Here is a 15,956-nt window from a genome sequence, read left to right as displayed (position 1 = left end):
TTTGTAGTTCTCCTTGAAGAGGTCCTTCACTTCCTTTGTAAGTTGGATTCCTAGGTATTTTATTCTTTTTGTATCAATTGTGAATGGGAGTTCACTCAAGAGAAAACAGAAAAGATCTAAAATCGACAACCTAAAATCACAATGAAAAGAACTAGAGAAGCAAGAGCAAACAAATTCCAAAGTTAGCAGAAGACAAGAAATAACTAAGGTAAGTGCAGAACTGAAGGAGATAGAAACACAATAAACCCTTCGAAAAATCAATAAATCCAGGAACTGGTTTTTTTCTGAAAAGATCAACAAAATATAGACTGCTAGCAAGACTAATAAAGAAGAAAAGAGAGAAGAATCAAATGGATGCAATAAAAAATGATAAAGGGGATATCACCACCAATCCCGCAGAAATACAAACTACCATCAGAGAATACTATAAACGCCTCTATGCAAATAAACTAGAAAATCTAGAAGTGGATAAATTCCTGGACACATGCACCCTCCCAAGACTAAATCAGGAAGAAGCTGAATCTCTGAATAGACCAAAGGTTCTGAAATTGAGGCAATAATTAATAGCCTACCAACCAAAAAAAGTCCAGGACCAGATGGATTCATAGTCAAATTCTACCAGAGGTACAAAGAGGAGCTGGTACCATTCCTTCTGAAAGGATTCGAAGCAAAAGAAAAAGAGGGAATCCTCCCTAACTCATTTTATGAGGCCAGCATCACCCTTATACCAAAGCCTAAAAAGAGAATTTTAGACCAATATCCCTGATGAACATCGATGCAAAAATCCTCAATAAAACACTGACAAACCGAATCCAGCAGCACATCAAAAAGCGTATCCACCACCATCAAGTTAGCTTCATCCCTGGGATGCAAGGCTGGTTCAACATATGCAAATCAATAAACGTAATCCATCACATAAACAGAACCAATGACAAAAACCACATGATTATCTTAATAGATGCAGAAAAGGCCTTTGACAAAATTCAACAGCCCTTCATGCTAAAAACTCTCAATAAATTAGGTATTGATGGGATGTATCTCAAAATAATAAGAGCTATTTATGACAAACCCACAGCCAATATCATACTGAATGGGCAAAAACTGGAAGCATTCCCTTTCAAAACTGGCACAAGACAAGGATGCCCTCTCTCACCACTCCTATTCAATGTAGTATTAGAAGTTCTGGCTAGGGCAATCAGGCAAGAGAAAGAAATAAAGGGTATTCAATTAAAAAAAGAGGAAGTCAAATTGTCTCTGTTCACAGATGACATGATTGTATATTTAGAAAACCCCATTGTCTCAGCCCCAAGCTGAAAAGCAACTTCAGCAAAGTCTCAGGATACAAAATCAATATGTATTTTCATTCTCTTACCAGTGTCTATTGAAGAGCAGAAGTTCTTAATTTAGACAAAGTCTACTCTATGACTTATTTTTTAATCATGCTTTTTGGTCAGGTTTTTCAAAGTTTTCTTTATGTAAGTTTCGCACATTTGTTAGTTTTCCCTCACCCCTTACCTGCTATTGAAAATGGGAGTTTGTCTTCCACGTATCTTCCTTCTATCAGGTTATTTTAAACCATTAAGTAAAATGTTGGCTTTAGTACTGAGGTATAAACTTACTTTCTTCCAAGTTAAGTATATAGTACCCATTTTCTGGTTTATTATTTTTTTTGCTAGTAGTGTGTTGAATTTTGTCTAAGCTCATATGATTTTATTCCTTAGCTTTTCTAATATGTTGAATTCTATTAGTTAATCTTTCTAAAGTTAAATCTTTTCATTCTCCCCAAAATTCAACCTACTATTATGTCTTGATGAATTGTTGTTTTAAATATGTTAAATCCTAATTCCTTTTATTTAGGATTTTTATAACGGTATTCATACACGAGATTATACATCTGTATGTGTGTGTGTGCACATGTGTATAAATCAGGTTTAGGCATCAAAGTTCTATGTGTCTCATAAAAACAATTCAGATGCTTTCCTACTTTTTCTGTGATCTAGAATGACACTGTTCAGTACAACAGCCACTAGCCACATCAGTCCTTACATGCTTTAGCTGTGTCCCCACCCAAATCTCATCTTGAATTGTAGTTCCCATAATCCCCACATATGGTGATAGGGACCCAGTGGGAGGTAAGTGAATCATGGGGGCAGTTTCCCGTATGCTATTCTCATGATAATGAGTAAATTCTCACAAGATCTGATGGTTTTATAAGGGGCTTCCCCCTTTGCTCAGCTCTCATTCTTCTCTTTCCTGCTGCCCTGTGAAGAAGGATGTGTTTGCTTCCCCTTCCACCATGAATGTAAGTTTCCTGAGGCCTCCCTAGCCATGCTGAACTGTGAGTCAATTAAACCTCTTCCCTTTATAATTACCCAGTCTCTGGTATGTCCTTATAGCAGCATGAGAATGGACTAATACAAGGCCTTTTAAGTTACAATTAAATACAATTTAAAATTCAATTCCTTAGTCACAGTAGCCACTTCAAGTGCTTACTCACTTGCTGTATGTGGCTGTGAGGATCATGCTGAATAGAACAGATACAAAATATTTCCACCATCACAGAAAGTTCTGCTGGGTATTGTTGAACTACAACTCAAGTAGCACTAAGACTATCTGCTCCTTAAGGTTTGGTAATTTCCCTGTGAAATAATCTACACATGGTGCTTACTGTAGGTGCAGTTCCTTGAAAACTTTTGTATATCTTCTTTTCTTTTTTTTTTTTTTTTTTGAGACAGGATCTCACCCTGTGGCCTAGGCTAGAGTGCAGTGGTATGACCATAACTCACTGTAACCTCAAACTCCCGGGTGCAAGCAATCCTTCTGCCTCAGCCTCCTAAAAGCTAGGACAACAGGCATATGCCACCATGCTGGGTTAATTTTTAAAAACATTTTTGTTGAGACAGGGTCTTGCTATGTTAGCCAGGCTGGTCTTGAGCTCCTAGCCTCAAAGTGATCCTCTTGCCTTGGCCTCGCAAAGTTCTGAGATTACAGGCATGAATTACCATGCCCGGCCAGGACCAGTACTTTGAATTAACTTTGAATTAACTTTGAATTATTGCTTTTCTGTTTTCTGCCTCATTAATTTCCTTTATCTTTTTTTTTCTTCTTGCTTTGTAATTCTTTTTCTAGCTCTTTGAGTTGAGAATTTAAATCCCAATTTTCATCCTTTCATTTTTACTGATGTTAAATATTTAAGGCTATACATTTTCTTCTAAGTACTGCTTTAATTATATCTCAAAATTCTGATGTATGATGTTTATTATCATCGTGTTTTAGGAATTTTGCAAACTTTGTTTATGTCTCCCCTTTTCAACTAAGAGCTATTTAGATTTTTAAATTTCAAGGCAGATCATTTATAAGGATCTAAAGTTTGACATGCATACATATGTGCACACACACACACACACACAGACACCCACGATCTACCTGATTTATTGAAGCCTTTCATAGTTTTACTTTTTGTCCTCTTGACCTGTCTTGCCTTCAAAGAGCTGTGTTGACCCTTCATTAGAACGTTTGTCTGCATCTCTTTCTAAGCAGCAGCATCCTTACCCTCACCTTGGGTGGTTTCATAGTAGAGTTACTGTAGAGAGATACCTCTCAACGAACAGCTTTCCTGACCACCATAGAGGAGAGTTCCTAGCAAGTTCCACCAACATAGCACCACAGTGATTTCTCTGTCATTGAGAGAGCACAGCCCTATACCTCAGCCCTGAGGATGGGGGAGGAGAGGCTCTTCCTTGGGCACTTTACCTCAGCCTCAGGGTCTGGCTTTTCTTTATGTTTGCTACTCATATATTCTTTAGAGTTATCTTTCCTTTACTAACTGATCCCTCATTACTCCAATCCTCTGTTATAGTTAACAATTATGTTAAACTTTCTATGTTCAAATTACTGTGTTGTTTCTCTCTTCACTGGACTGAGCCTGATACACACACACACTATTCTACCCTTGTCCCTTGCTTTGTTTTTGTCTTAAATTGATCATCTCTTGCTTTGATGAAGAGCTTTCTCTAATTTATTCCTCACAATGGGCTTGGGGTTATAATATTCCCTGAGTTCTGCATGCTGAAAACTATTTCAGTATAACCTCAATACCTGAAAAACAGCTGCAAACTTGACTTTCTTTACCTTGTAAAAGACTTGGCTTTTTTTGCCAGAAGTTTAGAAGAAATTTTCTTAGAATACAATAGTTTTACTAACATATGTCTTAGAGTTGACCAATCTGAATCAAAAGTAGGTCCTATAAATATAAAGGTCTGCTTTAATTTTTGGAAAGTTTTCTTATTTAAGTGTTAATTTCTTATTTAAGTGTTAATTCTGTTCCATTGTTTTGTTTATCTTCTTCTGGGGCTTCAGTTATACATACATATACATATCGTGTACATATACATATTGGATTTTTGTTCATTATGTTCTATATCTAACAGTTCCTTTGAGATACTTTTTAACCTTTTCTAATATTTATTTTTATTCTCTTGGCTTTTTATTTCCCTCCTTAATGTCCCTTATTACATTTTCAGTTGAGTCTATTGTCCTGTTGTTCACCTTGGAATTCAGTCTTCAACTGAGATAATTTTGTCTTTTTTTCTTGAGTTTGGACAATTCTATTTTCATATCTTCTTGTCTATTGTGCATTTCTAGCTTGACTTTTACAACCTATGATTCAAGGTATTTTTTTCATATCTGCCAAGACTTGTTTAACTCAAGTTGAGTTGCTGTGCAACAGGTTTCCTCTGATTAGTCATTGGTTTTGGAAGCATTTTCAGCAGTTGAAATGGTTTTATCCTCATCTTATGTTTTTCTTCATATTGAAGCTTTTTATAAATTTTCAAGTGCTATTTTCTCACCATTTTTATATATCTTAAATTTTCCCAGACCAGCAAAAAACAAAAGGTTCTATTGGCAGGGAACTTGGGTCATGAGTTGGCATAGTGAAATACAATTTCTTTAATAGATGGGCCTGTTTAAGATAGGATGAGAAGAATGGTATGCCTTTTATTCTGTATAATCCTAAATTTTACCCCTTGCTGTCTTTTCTTCCCTTCAACGTTAAGTCTCCCTCTTCCACAGAAGAAGTTTTCTCCCCAGGACTGCCATCTCCAGTCCACTTTCAACTTTGACTCTCCTTTCCAATTCCAATAGTTTGTGCTCTAATCCACAAGATCTTAGCTCTGTTCTCAGTATTTCCCATTCTGGGTGGGACTATCTCATTCTGGGGGCAATTTTGGCTCTGTTAGGCCCCCATTGTTCTCTCCCTTTTTTATACAATTTCCACCTACATAAATTCTTTGTTATGTATGGTCTGGTACTGGCTCTGCTGGTTTCAGATCTTTATATCCCCATTAAAAAGTAACTGATAATTGTGGCATTCTTGGCTCCTAGTTACATTTAGGCATAAATTATGGGTGGATTGTTTCCTTCTTGATCTGTAGGTTTCTGGAGAATTTTTCGAAATATTTGATTTACATGGTCACTATGTGCCCTGGGAACTTGTATTTTTTAATAGCCTCAAATGCTTCTAAATAGTGATTCATAAAGTAGTGCAAGAATAACACACTACAGTGTAAGAATGAAGAGCATCTCCATGTTACTGCAATGTCATCTTTAGGACATATCACTAAATGAAAAAAGGCAGGGGATAGATACACACATACACACACACACGCCTATATTTTTTATAAAACTGAAGGATAAACTATAGGATTAAAAAGAAGTGGTTACCTATGGCAGAAGGAAAGAACAAGGTGAAAGAGATTTCTCTGAATATACTCCGTTTTATAGACTTGACTTTTCAGAATTATATATATTTCAGAATTATATATAATAATGTATTTATAAAGCAAAATTAAATTTTAAAAAGCAATTCCACAAAATAAATAAAATGAAGCAAATGAACCTTAGTTATTAAGTTGGTGGTACAGTCACTCTGACAGAAACTAATCTAAATGACCTTATAACACATTATTTGTCTGTATTTTTCTTAAGAGTAAGGAAAAAATGCAAATAACTCAAACACTGTCAATAATCAAACTGGTGGTAGTGTTGGTATTGTTATTCTGAGACTGTTAGATGAGTGATATGGGATAAAGCAAATGAGTTACTGTGTTAACATGGAGAACCAGGGTTTTGTTGTGGTACAAAGGAGATTCAAATTTAAGGTAGTAGAGATGAAGTAGGTAAAAACACCTCTGTCCCTTAGTGAGAAGTATCAATTTGAACCAATGATATTTTACCCCAATAATTTTTTTTTTCTTTTTTTTTAGACGGAGTCTCAGTCTGTTGCCCAGGCTGGAGTGCAGTGGTGCAATCTCGGCTCACTGCAACCTTCGCCTCCCGGGTTCAAGTGATTCTCCTGCCTCAGCTTCCCGAGTAGCTGGGACTACAGGCATATGCCACAACACCCAGCTAATTTTTGTATTTTTAGTAGAGACGGGGTTTCACCATGTTGGCCAGAATGATCTCGATCTCCTGACCTTGTGATCTGCCTGCCTCGGCCTCCCAAAGTGCTGGGATTACAGGTATGAGCCACTGCGCCTGGCCAATAATCTTTTTAAAAAGGTAGTTCCTGCCTTGCTATACCAAAAAGACTAGAAAGGATGACCAACCTAGTAGCATTGAGCACTCTAGCGATCTGATTATGGTCTCTAAATACCATTTCCCAATAAAAGGAGCCCAGGAACCTATAAGAGCTAGCTGATTCCATATTTGGGGCAAAAAATATATAAGATGAACCTGGAACATGTTGAAATTGCAAAAATCCAAGAGAGCTACCAAATAGTATCAAACAGTATATAAAAGAGTCAGGAGACAACTTGATAAGTTTCCTTCTGGCAAAAGATGGGATAATTCAAGCATCAATAAGGACAATTGGCATGATGGAGTGAAACACAACAAATATGTATGAAGTTTTGAGCTTATGATACTAAGCAACAACAAAATCCTCCTTAAATATTTTTGGAGGATGCTAATAAACCAATTCATTGGAAATTGGTAAAGAAAGAAATAAAGCATGCATTTAAACTGTTTTTCCTGTGTGAACTATATCTCAAAATAACTAAATAGTTGATGAAAGTTTATGTTAACAGATGTATTCCATTAATTTACGTAGACAGAATGGCAGGATTAAATTTTTCCATTTTGTAACCATATGAATTATAGATTTAAATCAGGGGCAGCAAACTACAGTTGGCAGGCTGACAACCTGTTTTTGTAAATAAAGTTTTATTAGAACACAACTCTATTTGTTTGTTTATGTAATGTCAACAGCTGCCTTAGCAGAAAGACAAAGCTAAGTAATTATAACAGAGAATGTATGATCTGTAAAGCCTAAAATATTCACTATCAGTTCTGTCAAGAAAATGTCAACCCTGATCTAGACTATGAGCAGCAATGGCTGCTACATTATATTACATTATAAAACAAGAGACAACCAGACTATACATGCTTCTTGATAGAAATAAATACCACCACCTACGAAATATTCTTATGAAAAAATTGAAACAGAATCTGATCAAGTCTCTAGATTTAGCTACCAATTTTAGGAACTAGAGGACACAGAAACATGTTAAATGATACAACAAGAATACAATCAACAAAATATAATTTTAGGAAATTTAAAAGACAAATGACTTAGGTTTTTAAACAAGTAAACTGCAAGAAAAAATGAGAGCAGACAAGAACTTGTAGATTTAAAGAAACTTAAAGGACATATCAACTAACTGCAATGTGAGGATTCTAGTTAGATTGATTCAAAAAACTGATTAAAAAAAGAGAGAGAGAGACAGACAGAGACAGACAATCCAGAAAATTTAAACACATTAAAATATTTGTTGATATTAAGATATTATCATTGGCTTATTTGTATGTGATAATTGTATGGTTATGTTTAAGACATCCTTGCCCATGACAGAGACATACTAAATACTTTCATGATAAAATCATGCTATGTTTAACAATTGGAGGTGGGGACAGAAAGTGCATACAAGTATAGATAAAATTATATTGACTTCAACAATGAAGTGTTACATGAGCACTCACTATGCTATTTTTCTCTACCTTTTTATATGTTTGAAATTTTACATTACAAAATTTTTTTTAATGGGGGAAAACATTAAATAAGTACCTAGGGAGCCCATGATACATGCTCTCTAACTCTCAATCTAGCACAGCTTCCTGAGAGGAAATATAGTCAAAGTCCATAATCTAACTCTCTCGGTCCCCCATTGAGACTCACTGTAATAGTGATTGACAGTAACTGATAAGAAGGGCTGAATCCCTCAGATTTATTGAGGCAAAAGCTGGAGAGGAATCTGATCTGGAAAGAAAAACCTAGTGGGGTTATTAGCTTAAATTTAAAAAAATGATTTTTATGTAATAATGGATTCAAAGCGAGAAAACTCCAAGGACCAGGTGAGAATTAGTGAGAAAGGAGATAAGAGATCCTTACAACAGTCACGCTTTCTACTGGCAGATTTTCTCTCATTTCTTGTCATTATGATAGGATTTGGTGAAAGCTTTATGCTTTTTGAGATAGGTTAAATGGCAAGACCTCCTTCCATTCTCTCTCTCAGGTAAATGGGCACTGGCCAAGAACAAAGGGTGTGATTTCTTGTTAGAAAGAATTTGGAAGAAGCCTGGATATCATAAGCTAATGTAGAGATGGAGATGTCCAAATTGTATAGCTTGTTTCATTTTGGGTGGGCCTTTTTAGGAGACTGTATGAAAAATAAGGGATAAGCAGGGTACCCTAGGCTTTCCCATAATAGGATGTTCAGTTTTTGGAAGCTAACTATTAACAATTGGCTAGAAAGAGTTTGGGTTTACTTACTCACCAAGAGGTGGCTGTAGCATACCCCCATTCTTTTCACAGTTCCCAATAGGCTGGATTTCAGCTGAGTCAACTAGCCGCCAGAAGTCATTTTTGTTGTCGCTCCCATCAAGGCGCAGGCGAAGGCGGGCACCTGTCAGTCCAACTACTGTGGCAATACAGGTGGATGTGGTGTTCCTGGGGTCCTGTGCTTCCAATTTCATACTGATCTTGAACTCGTTGCTTGGAGGTGTGTAGGACTGGGAAAAACAAGGCATAAGGTATAGACAGATTAAGAGTAAAACCCCAAAATTCATGTTTTGGATTCAGATTGGTTATAGCTGGGCCAGGGACAACCAACTGAATTATTCCCTAATAATTAAGAACGGTTTCATGCAAAAGAAACAATGAAAGGTAAGATGAAGGGGAAAAAAATTACTTTCCAATGAAGCATCAAATAGACCCATACCAGTTAAAAAAAGGACAAGAATGTCTTATATAGGCCAGTTAATTAAATGTTTTCTCATTCTATAATTCTCTCCCTACCCTTCCAGGTAGGGACTTTTAATCTCTTTTTAGTCTTTTGAGGACTACTACGTCCTATTAAACTACCATATTCTTAGTGTCTCTTTGTGGAATATTTCAGTATATTGGTGTGTATATCTACCACACAGACTATTGAGGGTTAATTTTTTCTTATTTTGACAACTTACTAATCAAGTCATACAACTGACATACAATAAACTATACACTTTAGTAAGTCTTGACATATGTATATACTCATGTTACTATATACACCATATAAATCTGTGAAAGTATCACCACAATAAAATAATGAACATGGCCATTATCGTCAAGCTCTCACATGCTCTTTTGCAGTCTCTTCTTCTGGCCCCTCCAGGACCTCTGTACCCAGGCAACCAATGATCTACTTTCTATCACTGTAGATTGCTTTGCATTTTCTAGTCTTAGATGGAATCACAGAAGATGTACTTTCTTTTTTGTCTAGCTTCTTTCACTCAGCATAACTACTCTGATATTCATTCATATTAATAATTCATTTCCTTTTATTGTTGAGTGGTATAACCATGCTGATGGAGATTTGGTTTGTTCCAGCTCCTGGCGATTACAAATAAAGCTGCTAGAAACATTTAAGTACAAATTTTTGTGTAGGGAAACATTCTTTCTTTTTTCTTGCACAAATACCTAGGAGTGAAATGGCTGGATCACATGGTAGGTATATGTTTAAATCACAAAACAAAAAATTAACCCTTTTAAGGTATACAATTCAATGATTTTTAGAATATTCTCAGAGTTGTGTAAACACCATCCCTATCTAATTTTATAACATTTCCATAATCCCCCCAAAATGAACCCCATGCCCCAGTGGAGTCATTCCCCATTACCCTCTCAGCCCAGTCCCTAGAAACCATTAATCTACTTTCTGTTTCCATGGATTTACCTATTCTGGACATTTGATATAGATGGAATTATATAATGTGTGGCCAATATGTGAATAGTTTCTTTCATTTAGCAAAATGGATTCAAGGTTCACCCATGTCAATGAGTGTATCAGTACTTCATTCCTTTTCATTGATGAACAATATTCCATTGTATGGATATACATTTTGCTTACTCATTCATCAGCTGATGGACATTTGGGTTGTTTCCTCTTTTTGGCTATTATGAATAATGATGTGATGAACATTTATGGTATATTTTTCTATGGACATGTTTTCTATTCTCTTACGTATATACTTATGAGTGAAACTGCTGGGTCATGTGGTAACTCTGTTTAACATTTTGGGTAACCTCTGAACTGTCTTCTCAAGTAGCTATAGGATTTCATAATTTCACCACCAATGTACAAGGGTTCCAATTTCTACACATCCTCACCAACCCTTGCCATTGTTTGTCTTTTTGATGTTAGAGTCATCTAGTCAATGTGATGTATATCTCATTGCAGTTTTGATTAGCATTTCTCTAATGACTACTGAGTATCTTTAATGTGCCTAACTGGTCATTTGTATATATTTGGAGAAATATCTATTCAAATTCTTTGTCCATTTTAAAATCACGTTGTCTTTTAATTTCCGAGTTTTAAGAGTTCTTTCTATATTCTGGATACAAGTCCTTTACCAGATATATAATTCTCAAATATTTTCTCCCATTGTGTGGGTTGTTCTTTTCACTTTCTTTTTTTTTTTTTTTTTTTTTTTTTTAGTATTTATTGATGATTCTTGGGTGTTTCTCGGAGAGGGGGATATGGCAGGGTCATAGGATAATAGTGGAGATAAACACATGAACAAAGGTCTCTGGTTTTCCTAGGCAGAGGTCCCTGCGGCCTTCTGCAGTGTTTGTGCCCCTGGGTAGTTGAGATTAGGGAGTGGTGATGACTCTTAAAGAGCATGCTGCCTTCAAGCATCTGTTTAACAAAGCACATCTTGCACCGCCCTTAATCCATTTAACCCTGAGTTGACACAGCACATGTTTCAGAGAGCACGGGGCTGGGGGCAAGGCCATAGATCAACAGCATCCCAAGGCAGAAGAATTTCTCCTAGTCAGAACAAAATGGAGTCTCCTATGCCCACCTCTTTCTACACAGACACAGCAACAACCTGATCTCTCCTTCCTTTCTCCACACTTCCCCCCCTTCTTTTCAACAAAACCGTCATCGTCCTCATGGCCCGCTCCCGATGGTCGCTGTCTCTTCGGAGCTGTTGGGTACACCTCCCAGACAGGGCGGCCGGGCAGAGGCACTCCTCACTTCCCAGAGGGGGCGGCCGGGCAGAGGCGCTCCTCACTTCCCAGACCGGGCGGCCGGGCAGAGGCGCTCCTCACTTCCCAGACGGGGCGGCCGGGCAGAGACGCTCCTCACTTCCTCCCAGACGGGGTGGCAGCCGGGCAGAGGCACTCCTCACCTCCCAGACGGGGCGCCTGGGCAGAGGCGCTCCTCACCTCCCAGACAGGGTGGCCAGGCAGAGGCGCTCCTCACTTCCCATATGGGGTGGCGGCCAGGCAGAGGCGCTCCTCCCTTCCCAGATGGGGCAGCCGGGCAGAGGCGCTCCTCACTTCCTCCCAGACGGGGTGGCGGCCAGGCAGAGGCGCTCCTCACCTCCCAGACGGGGCGGCCGGGCAGAGGTGCTCCTCACTTCCTCCCAGACGGGGTGGCAGCCGGGCAGAGGCACTCTTCACCTCCCAGACGGGGCGGCCGGGCAGAGGCGTTCCTTGTTTCCGAGACAGGGCAGCCGGGCAGAGGCGCTCCTCACATCCCAGACGATGGGCGGCCGGGCAGAGGTGCTCCTCACTTCCTCCCAGACGGGGTGGCAGCCAGGCAGAGGCACTCCTCACCTCCCAGACGGGGCAGCCGGGCAGAGGCGCTCCTCACTTCCCAGACGGGGTGGCCAGGCAGAGGCGCTCCTCACTTCCCATATGGGGTGGCGGCCGGGCAGAGGCGCTCCTCACTTCCTCCCAGACGGGGTGGCAGCCAGGCAGAGGCGCTCCTCACCTCCCAGACGGGGTGGCCGGGCAGAGGCGCTCCTCACTTCCCAGACGGGGCGGCCGAGCAGAGGTGCTCCTCATCTCCCAGACGGGGCAGCCGGGCAGAGGTGCTCCTCACTTCCTCCCAGATGGGGTGGCGGCCGAGCAGAGGCGCTCCTCACTTCCCAGATGGGGCGGCTGGGCAGAGGGGCTCCTCACATCCCAGACGATGGGCGGCCAGGCAGAGACGCTCCTCACTTCCTAGACGGGGTGGCGGTGGGGCAGAGGCTGTAATCTTTGCAGTTTAAGAGGCCAAGGCAGGAGGCTGGTAGGTGGAGGTTGTAGCGAGCCGAGATCACGCCACTGCACTCCAGCCTGAGCACCATTGAGCATTGAGTGAGCGAAACTCCGTCTGCAATCCCAGCACCTCGGGAGGCGGAGGCAGGCAGATCACTGGAGGCCAGGAGCTGGAGACCAGCCCGGTCAACACGGCGAAACACTGTCTCCACCAAAAACACAAAAACCATTCAGGCGTGGCGGCGCGCGCCTGCAATCCCAGGCACCCGGCAGGCCAAGGCAGGAGAGTCACAGGAGCCCGAGGTAGGGAGGCTGCAGCGGGCCGAGATCACGGCAGCACAGTCCAGCTTCGGCAACAGAAGGAGACCGAAAAAAGGAGAGGGAGACCGAAGAAAGGGGAGAGGGAGAGGGAGAGGGAGAGGAGGGAGAGGAGGGAGAGGGAGAGGGAGAGGGAGAGGAGAAGGAGAGGGAGAGGGAGAGGAGGGAGAGGGAGAGGAGGGAGAGGGAGAGGAGGGAGAGGGAGAGGAGGGAGAGGGAGAGCGTTCTTTTCACTTTCTTGATGGTGTGGAAACAAAAATCTTTTAATTTTGATGAAATTTAAGTTATCTATTTTTTGTTATGTTTTTGATGTTGTATTATCTAATCCAAGGTCATGAAGATTTCCTTCTATGTTTTCTTTAAAGAGTTTTGCACTTTTAACTCTTACATTTAGGTCCATGATCCACTTGAAGTTAATTTTTGTATATGGCATAGAGGTAGGGTCCAACTTCACTTTTTTCTATGTGGATAACCAGCTGTTCCTGCACCAGTTGTTGAAAAACCCATTGAACTGTCTTGGTACCCTTGTCAAAAATCGATTGATCATAAATTGGTGGGTCAATTTCTGTACTCTCAATTTTAATTCATGGATCTATATGTCTATCTTCCTGCCAGAACCATGATGTCTTAAGTACTGTAGCTTTGTAGTAAGTTTTGAAATCAGGAAATGTGAATCCTTCAGCTTTGTTCTCTCTTTTCAAGATTGCTATGGCTATTCTAGGTCTCTTGTAAGAATTTTAGAATGAATTTTTCAATTTCTGCAAAAAAGGCAGCTGGGATTTTGACAGAGATTGTGTTGAATCTACAGATCAATTTGGAAAATAATGCTGTCAGTTATGTGATTTGCAAATATAGTCATGTTCCGCATAACGACGTCTGGTCAAAAACAGACTATGTATAGATTATGGTCCCATAAGACTACAATGCAGCTAAAAAAATCCTGTATCCTAGTTATATTGCAGCTGTCTTAAGGTCCTAGAGCAACACATTACTCACATTTGTGGTGACGCTGGTGTAAAAAAACCTACTGTGCTGCCAGCTGTATAAAAGTATAGCACATACAATTATGTACAGTACATAATACTTGATAACAATTGACTATGTTACTGGTTTATGTGTTTACTATATATTTTTAATCATTATTTTAGAGTGTATTCTTTATACAAAAATAAAAGTTAACTAAAAAATAGCCTCAGGCAGCTCCTTCAGGAGGTATTCCAGAAGAAGGCATTGTTACCATAGGAGATTACAGCTCCATCCATGCATGTAACTGCCCCTGAAGACTTTCCAGTAGGCTCAGAAGTAGAAGTGGAAGACAGTGATACTGAAGATCCTGAGTCTGTGTAGGCCTAGAGTAATGTATGTGTTTGTCTTAAGGTTTTTAACAAAAAGAGTTTAAAAGGTAAAAAAAAAATTAAAAATTATTTTTCTACAGCTGTACAATGTGTTTTAAGCTAAGTATTATTGCAAGAGTCAAAAAAGTTAAAAAAAATTAAGTTTATAAAGTGAACAATTTACAGTAAGCTAAGGTTAACTCTTTATTGAAGAAAAAAAATTTTTAAATAAATTTAGTGTAGCCTGGGTGTACAGCGTTTATAACGTTGACAGTGGTATACAGTTCACCACTTACTCACTGACTCACCCAGAGCAATTTCCAGTCCTCCAAGCTCCATTCAAGGTAAGTGCCTGATACGGGTATACAAATTTTAATATACCTTTTATACCATATTTTTTTTTACTGTACCTTTTCCATGTTTAGATATGTTTACATAGACGAATACCATTGTGTTACAACTATCTACGGTATTCAGTATAGTAATATGCTGGACAGTTTTGTAGCCTAGGAAGAATAGGCTATGGTCTAGGTGTGTAGTAGGCTATAGCATCCAGGTTTGTGCCAGTGTATTCTATGTTCACACGATGATGAAACTGCTTAACAATTCATTTCTCAGAGCATATCCCTATCATTAAGCAATGCAAAACTATCCTCTTAGTCTGTGACCTGTATTTTTGTTCTCTTACCAGTATCTTTTGAAGAGCAGTTCTTAATTTTGACAAAGTCCACTCTATTTTTTTAATGAATCAAAATTTTGGTCAGGCATCTTCTAAGGTTTTCTTTATATAAATTTTGCATATTTGTTAGTTCCTCCCCTGCCCCACCCAAAGTAGTTGAACCATTCTGCATTTTCACCAGCAGCATATGAAAGTTCCATTTGTTCTACATCTTTGCCACTATTTAATATGGTCAGCCTTTTGAAAATCAGAGCCATTTAAATAAGTGTATAGTGATAGCTTACTAATCACTTTTAATTTGTATTTCCCTAATGAAATAATGGTATTGGGCATCTCTATTCATGTACTGATTTGCCCTGTATACATTTTCCTTGGTGTTTGTTCTAAATCTTTCAACCCAGATCCCTTTTATTTCTTTTTCTGGCCCATTTGCATTGGTAATACAATACTGAATAAAAGTGGCAAGAGCAGATACCCTTGTCTTGTTCCTGATCTTAAGGGGAAAGCATTTAGTCTTTCACCATTAAGTATGATATTATTTCTAGACTATTAATAAATGCCCTTTAGAGTTTAGGATTTAGAAAGTTCCCTTCTATTTCTAGTTTGGTGAGAGTTTTTTAGTAATGGACATTTAATTTTGTGAAATGCATGCACTTGGAAAGAATGTGTATCTACATATGTTGGACAGTATTCTATATATGTCAGTTAGGTCAAGTTAGTTCATAGTGTTGTTCAAATCCACTACATATTTGCTGATTTTTTTTCTCTACTTGTTCTTTCATTACACAGAGAGGAGTATTAAAAGTCTGACTATAGATAATTTTGGATTTATCTATTTCTCCTAATAGTTCTATTGGTTTTTGCTTCATGTCAGGATTTGTCTGATTTCTTTATCATTATAAAATTAACTTCCTTAACCCTGTTAATATTATTTGAAGTGTACTTTGATATTAATATAGCCATTTCAGCTTTATTATAGCTAATGTCAGCATGGTATATCATCTTCATACATTTACTTTTAACCTATTGAAAGCATAAT

At 38.9% G+C, this 15,956-nt stretch overlaps 1 protein-coding gene across 23 annotated transcripts in view; it reads right to left on the bottom strand.

The window, feature by feature from the left end:
• The window catches only part of SCMH1 (Scm polycomb group protein homolog 1), a 243,372-nt gene that overhangs the window by 134,448 nt on the left and 92,968 nt on the right, over window positions 1-15,956 (bottom strand). For all 23 annotated transcript variants that reach the window (XR_010136117.1, XM_063713085.1, XM_063713120.1 and 20 more), the window contains one exon: window positions 8,835-9,069. Coding sequence is in view for 22 of the 23 variants with exons in the window: in XM_054537259.2 (XP_054393234.1) it covers window positions 8,835-9,069 (235 nt within the window). In the remaining variant the exon portion in view is untranslated. The remainder of the gene's footprint in view (window positions 1-8,834; window positions 9,070-15,956) is intronic.

Source organism: Pongo abelii, chromosome 1 (genome assembly GCF_028885655.2).
Source record: "Pongo abelii isolate AG06213 chromosome 1, NHGRI_mPonAbe1-v2.0_pri, whole genome shotgun sequence".
NCBI lineage: Eukaryota > Metazoa > Chordata > Mammalia > Primates > Hominidae > Pongo > Pongo abelii.
Note: the sequence above shows the minus strand (reverse complement) of the source record. Positions and strands in the feature narration are given on the sequence as shown.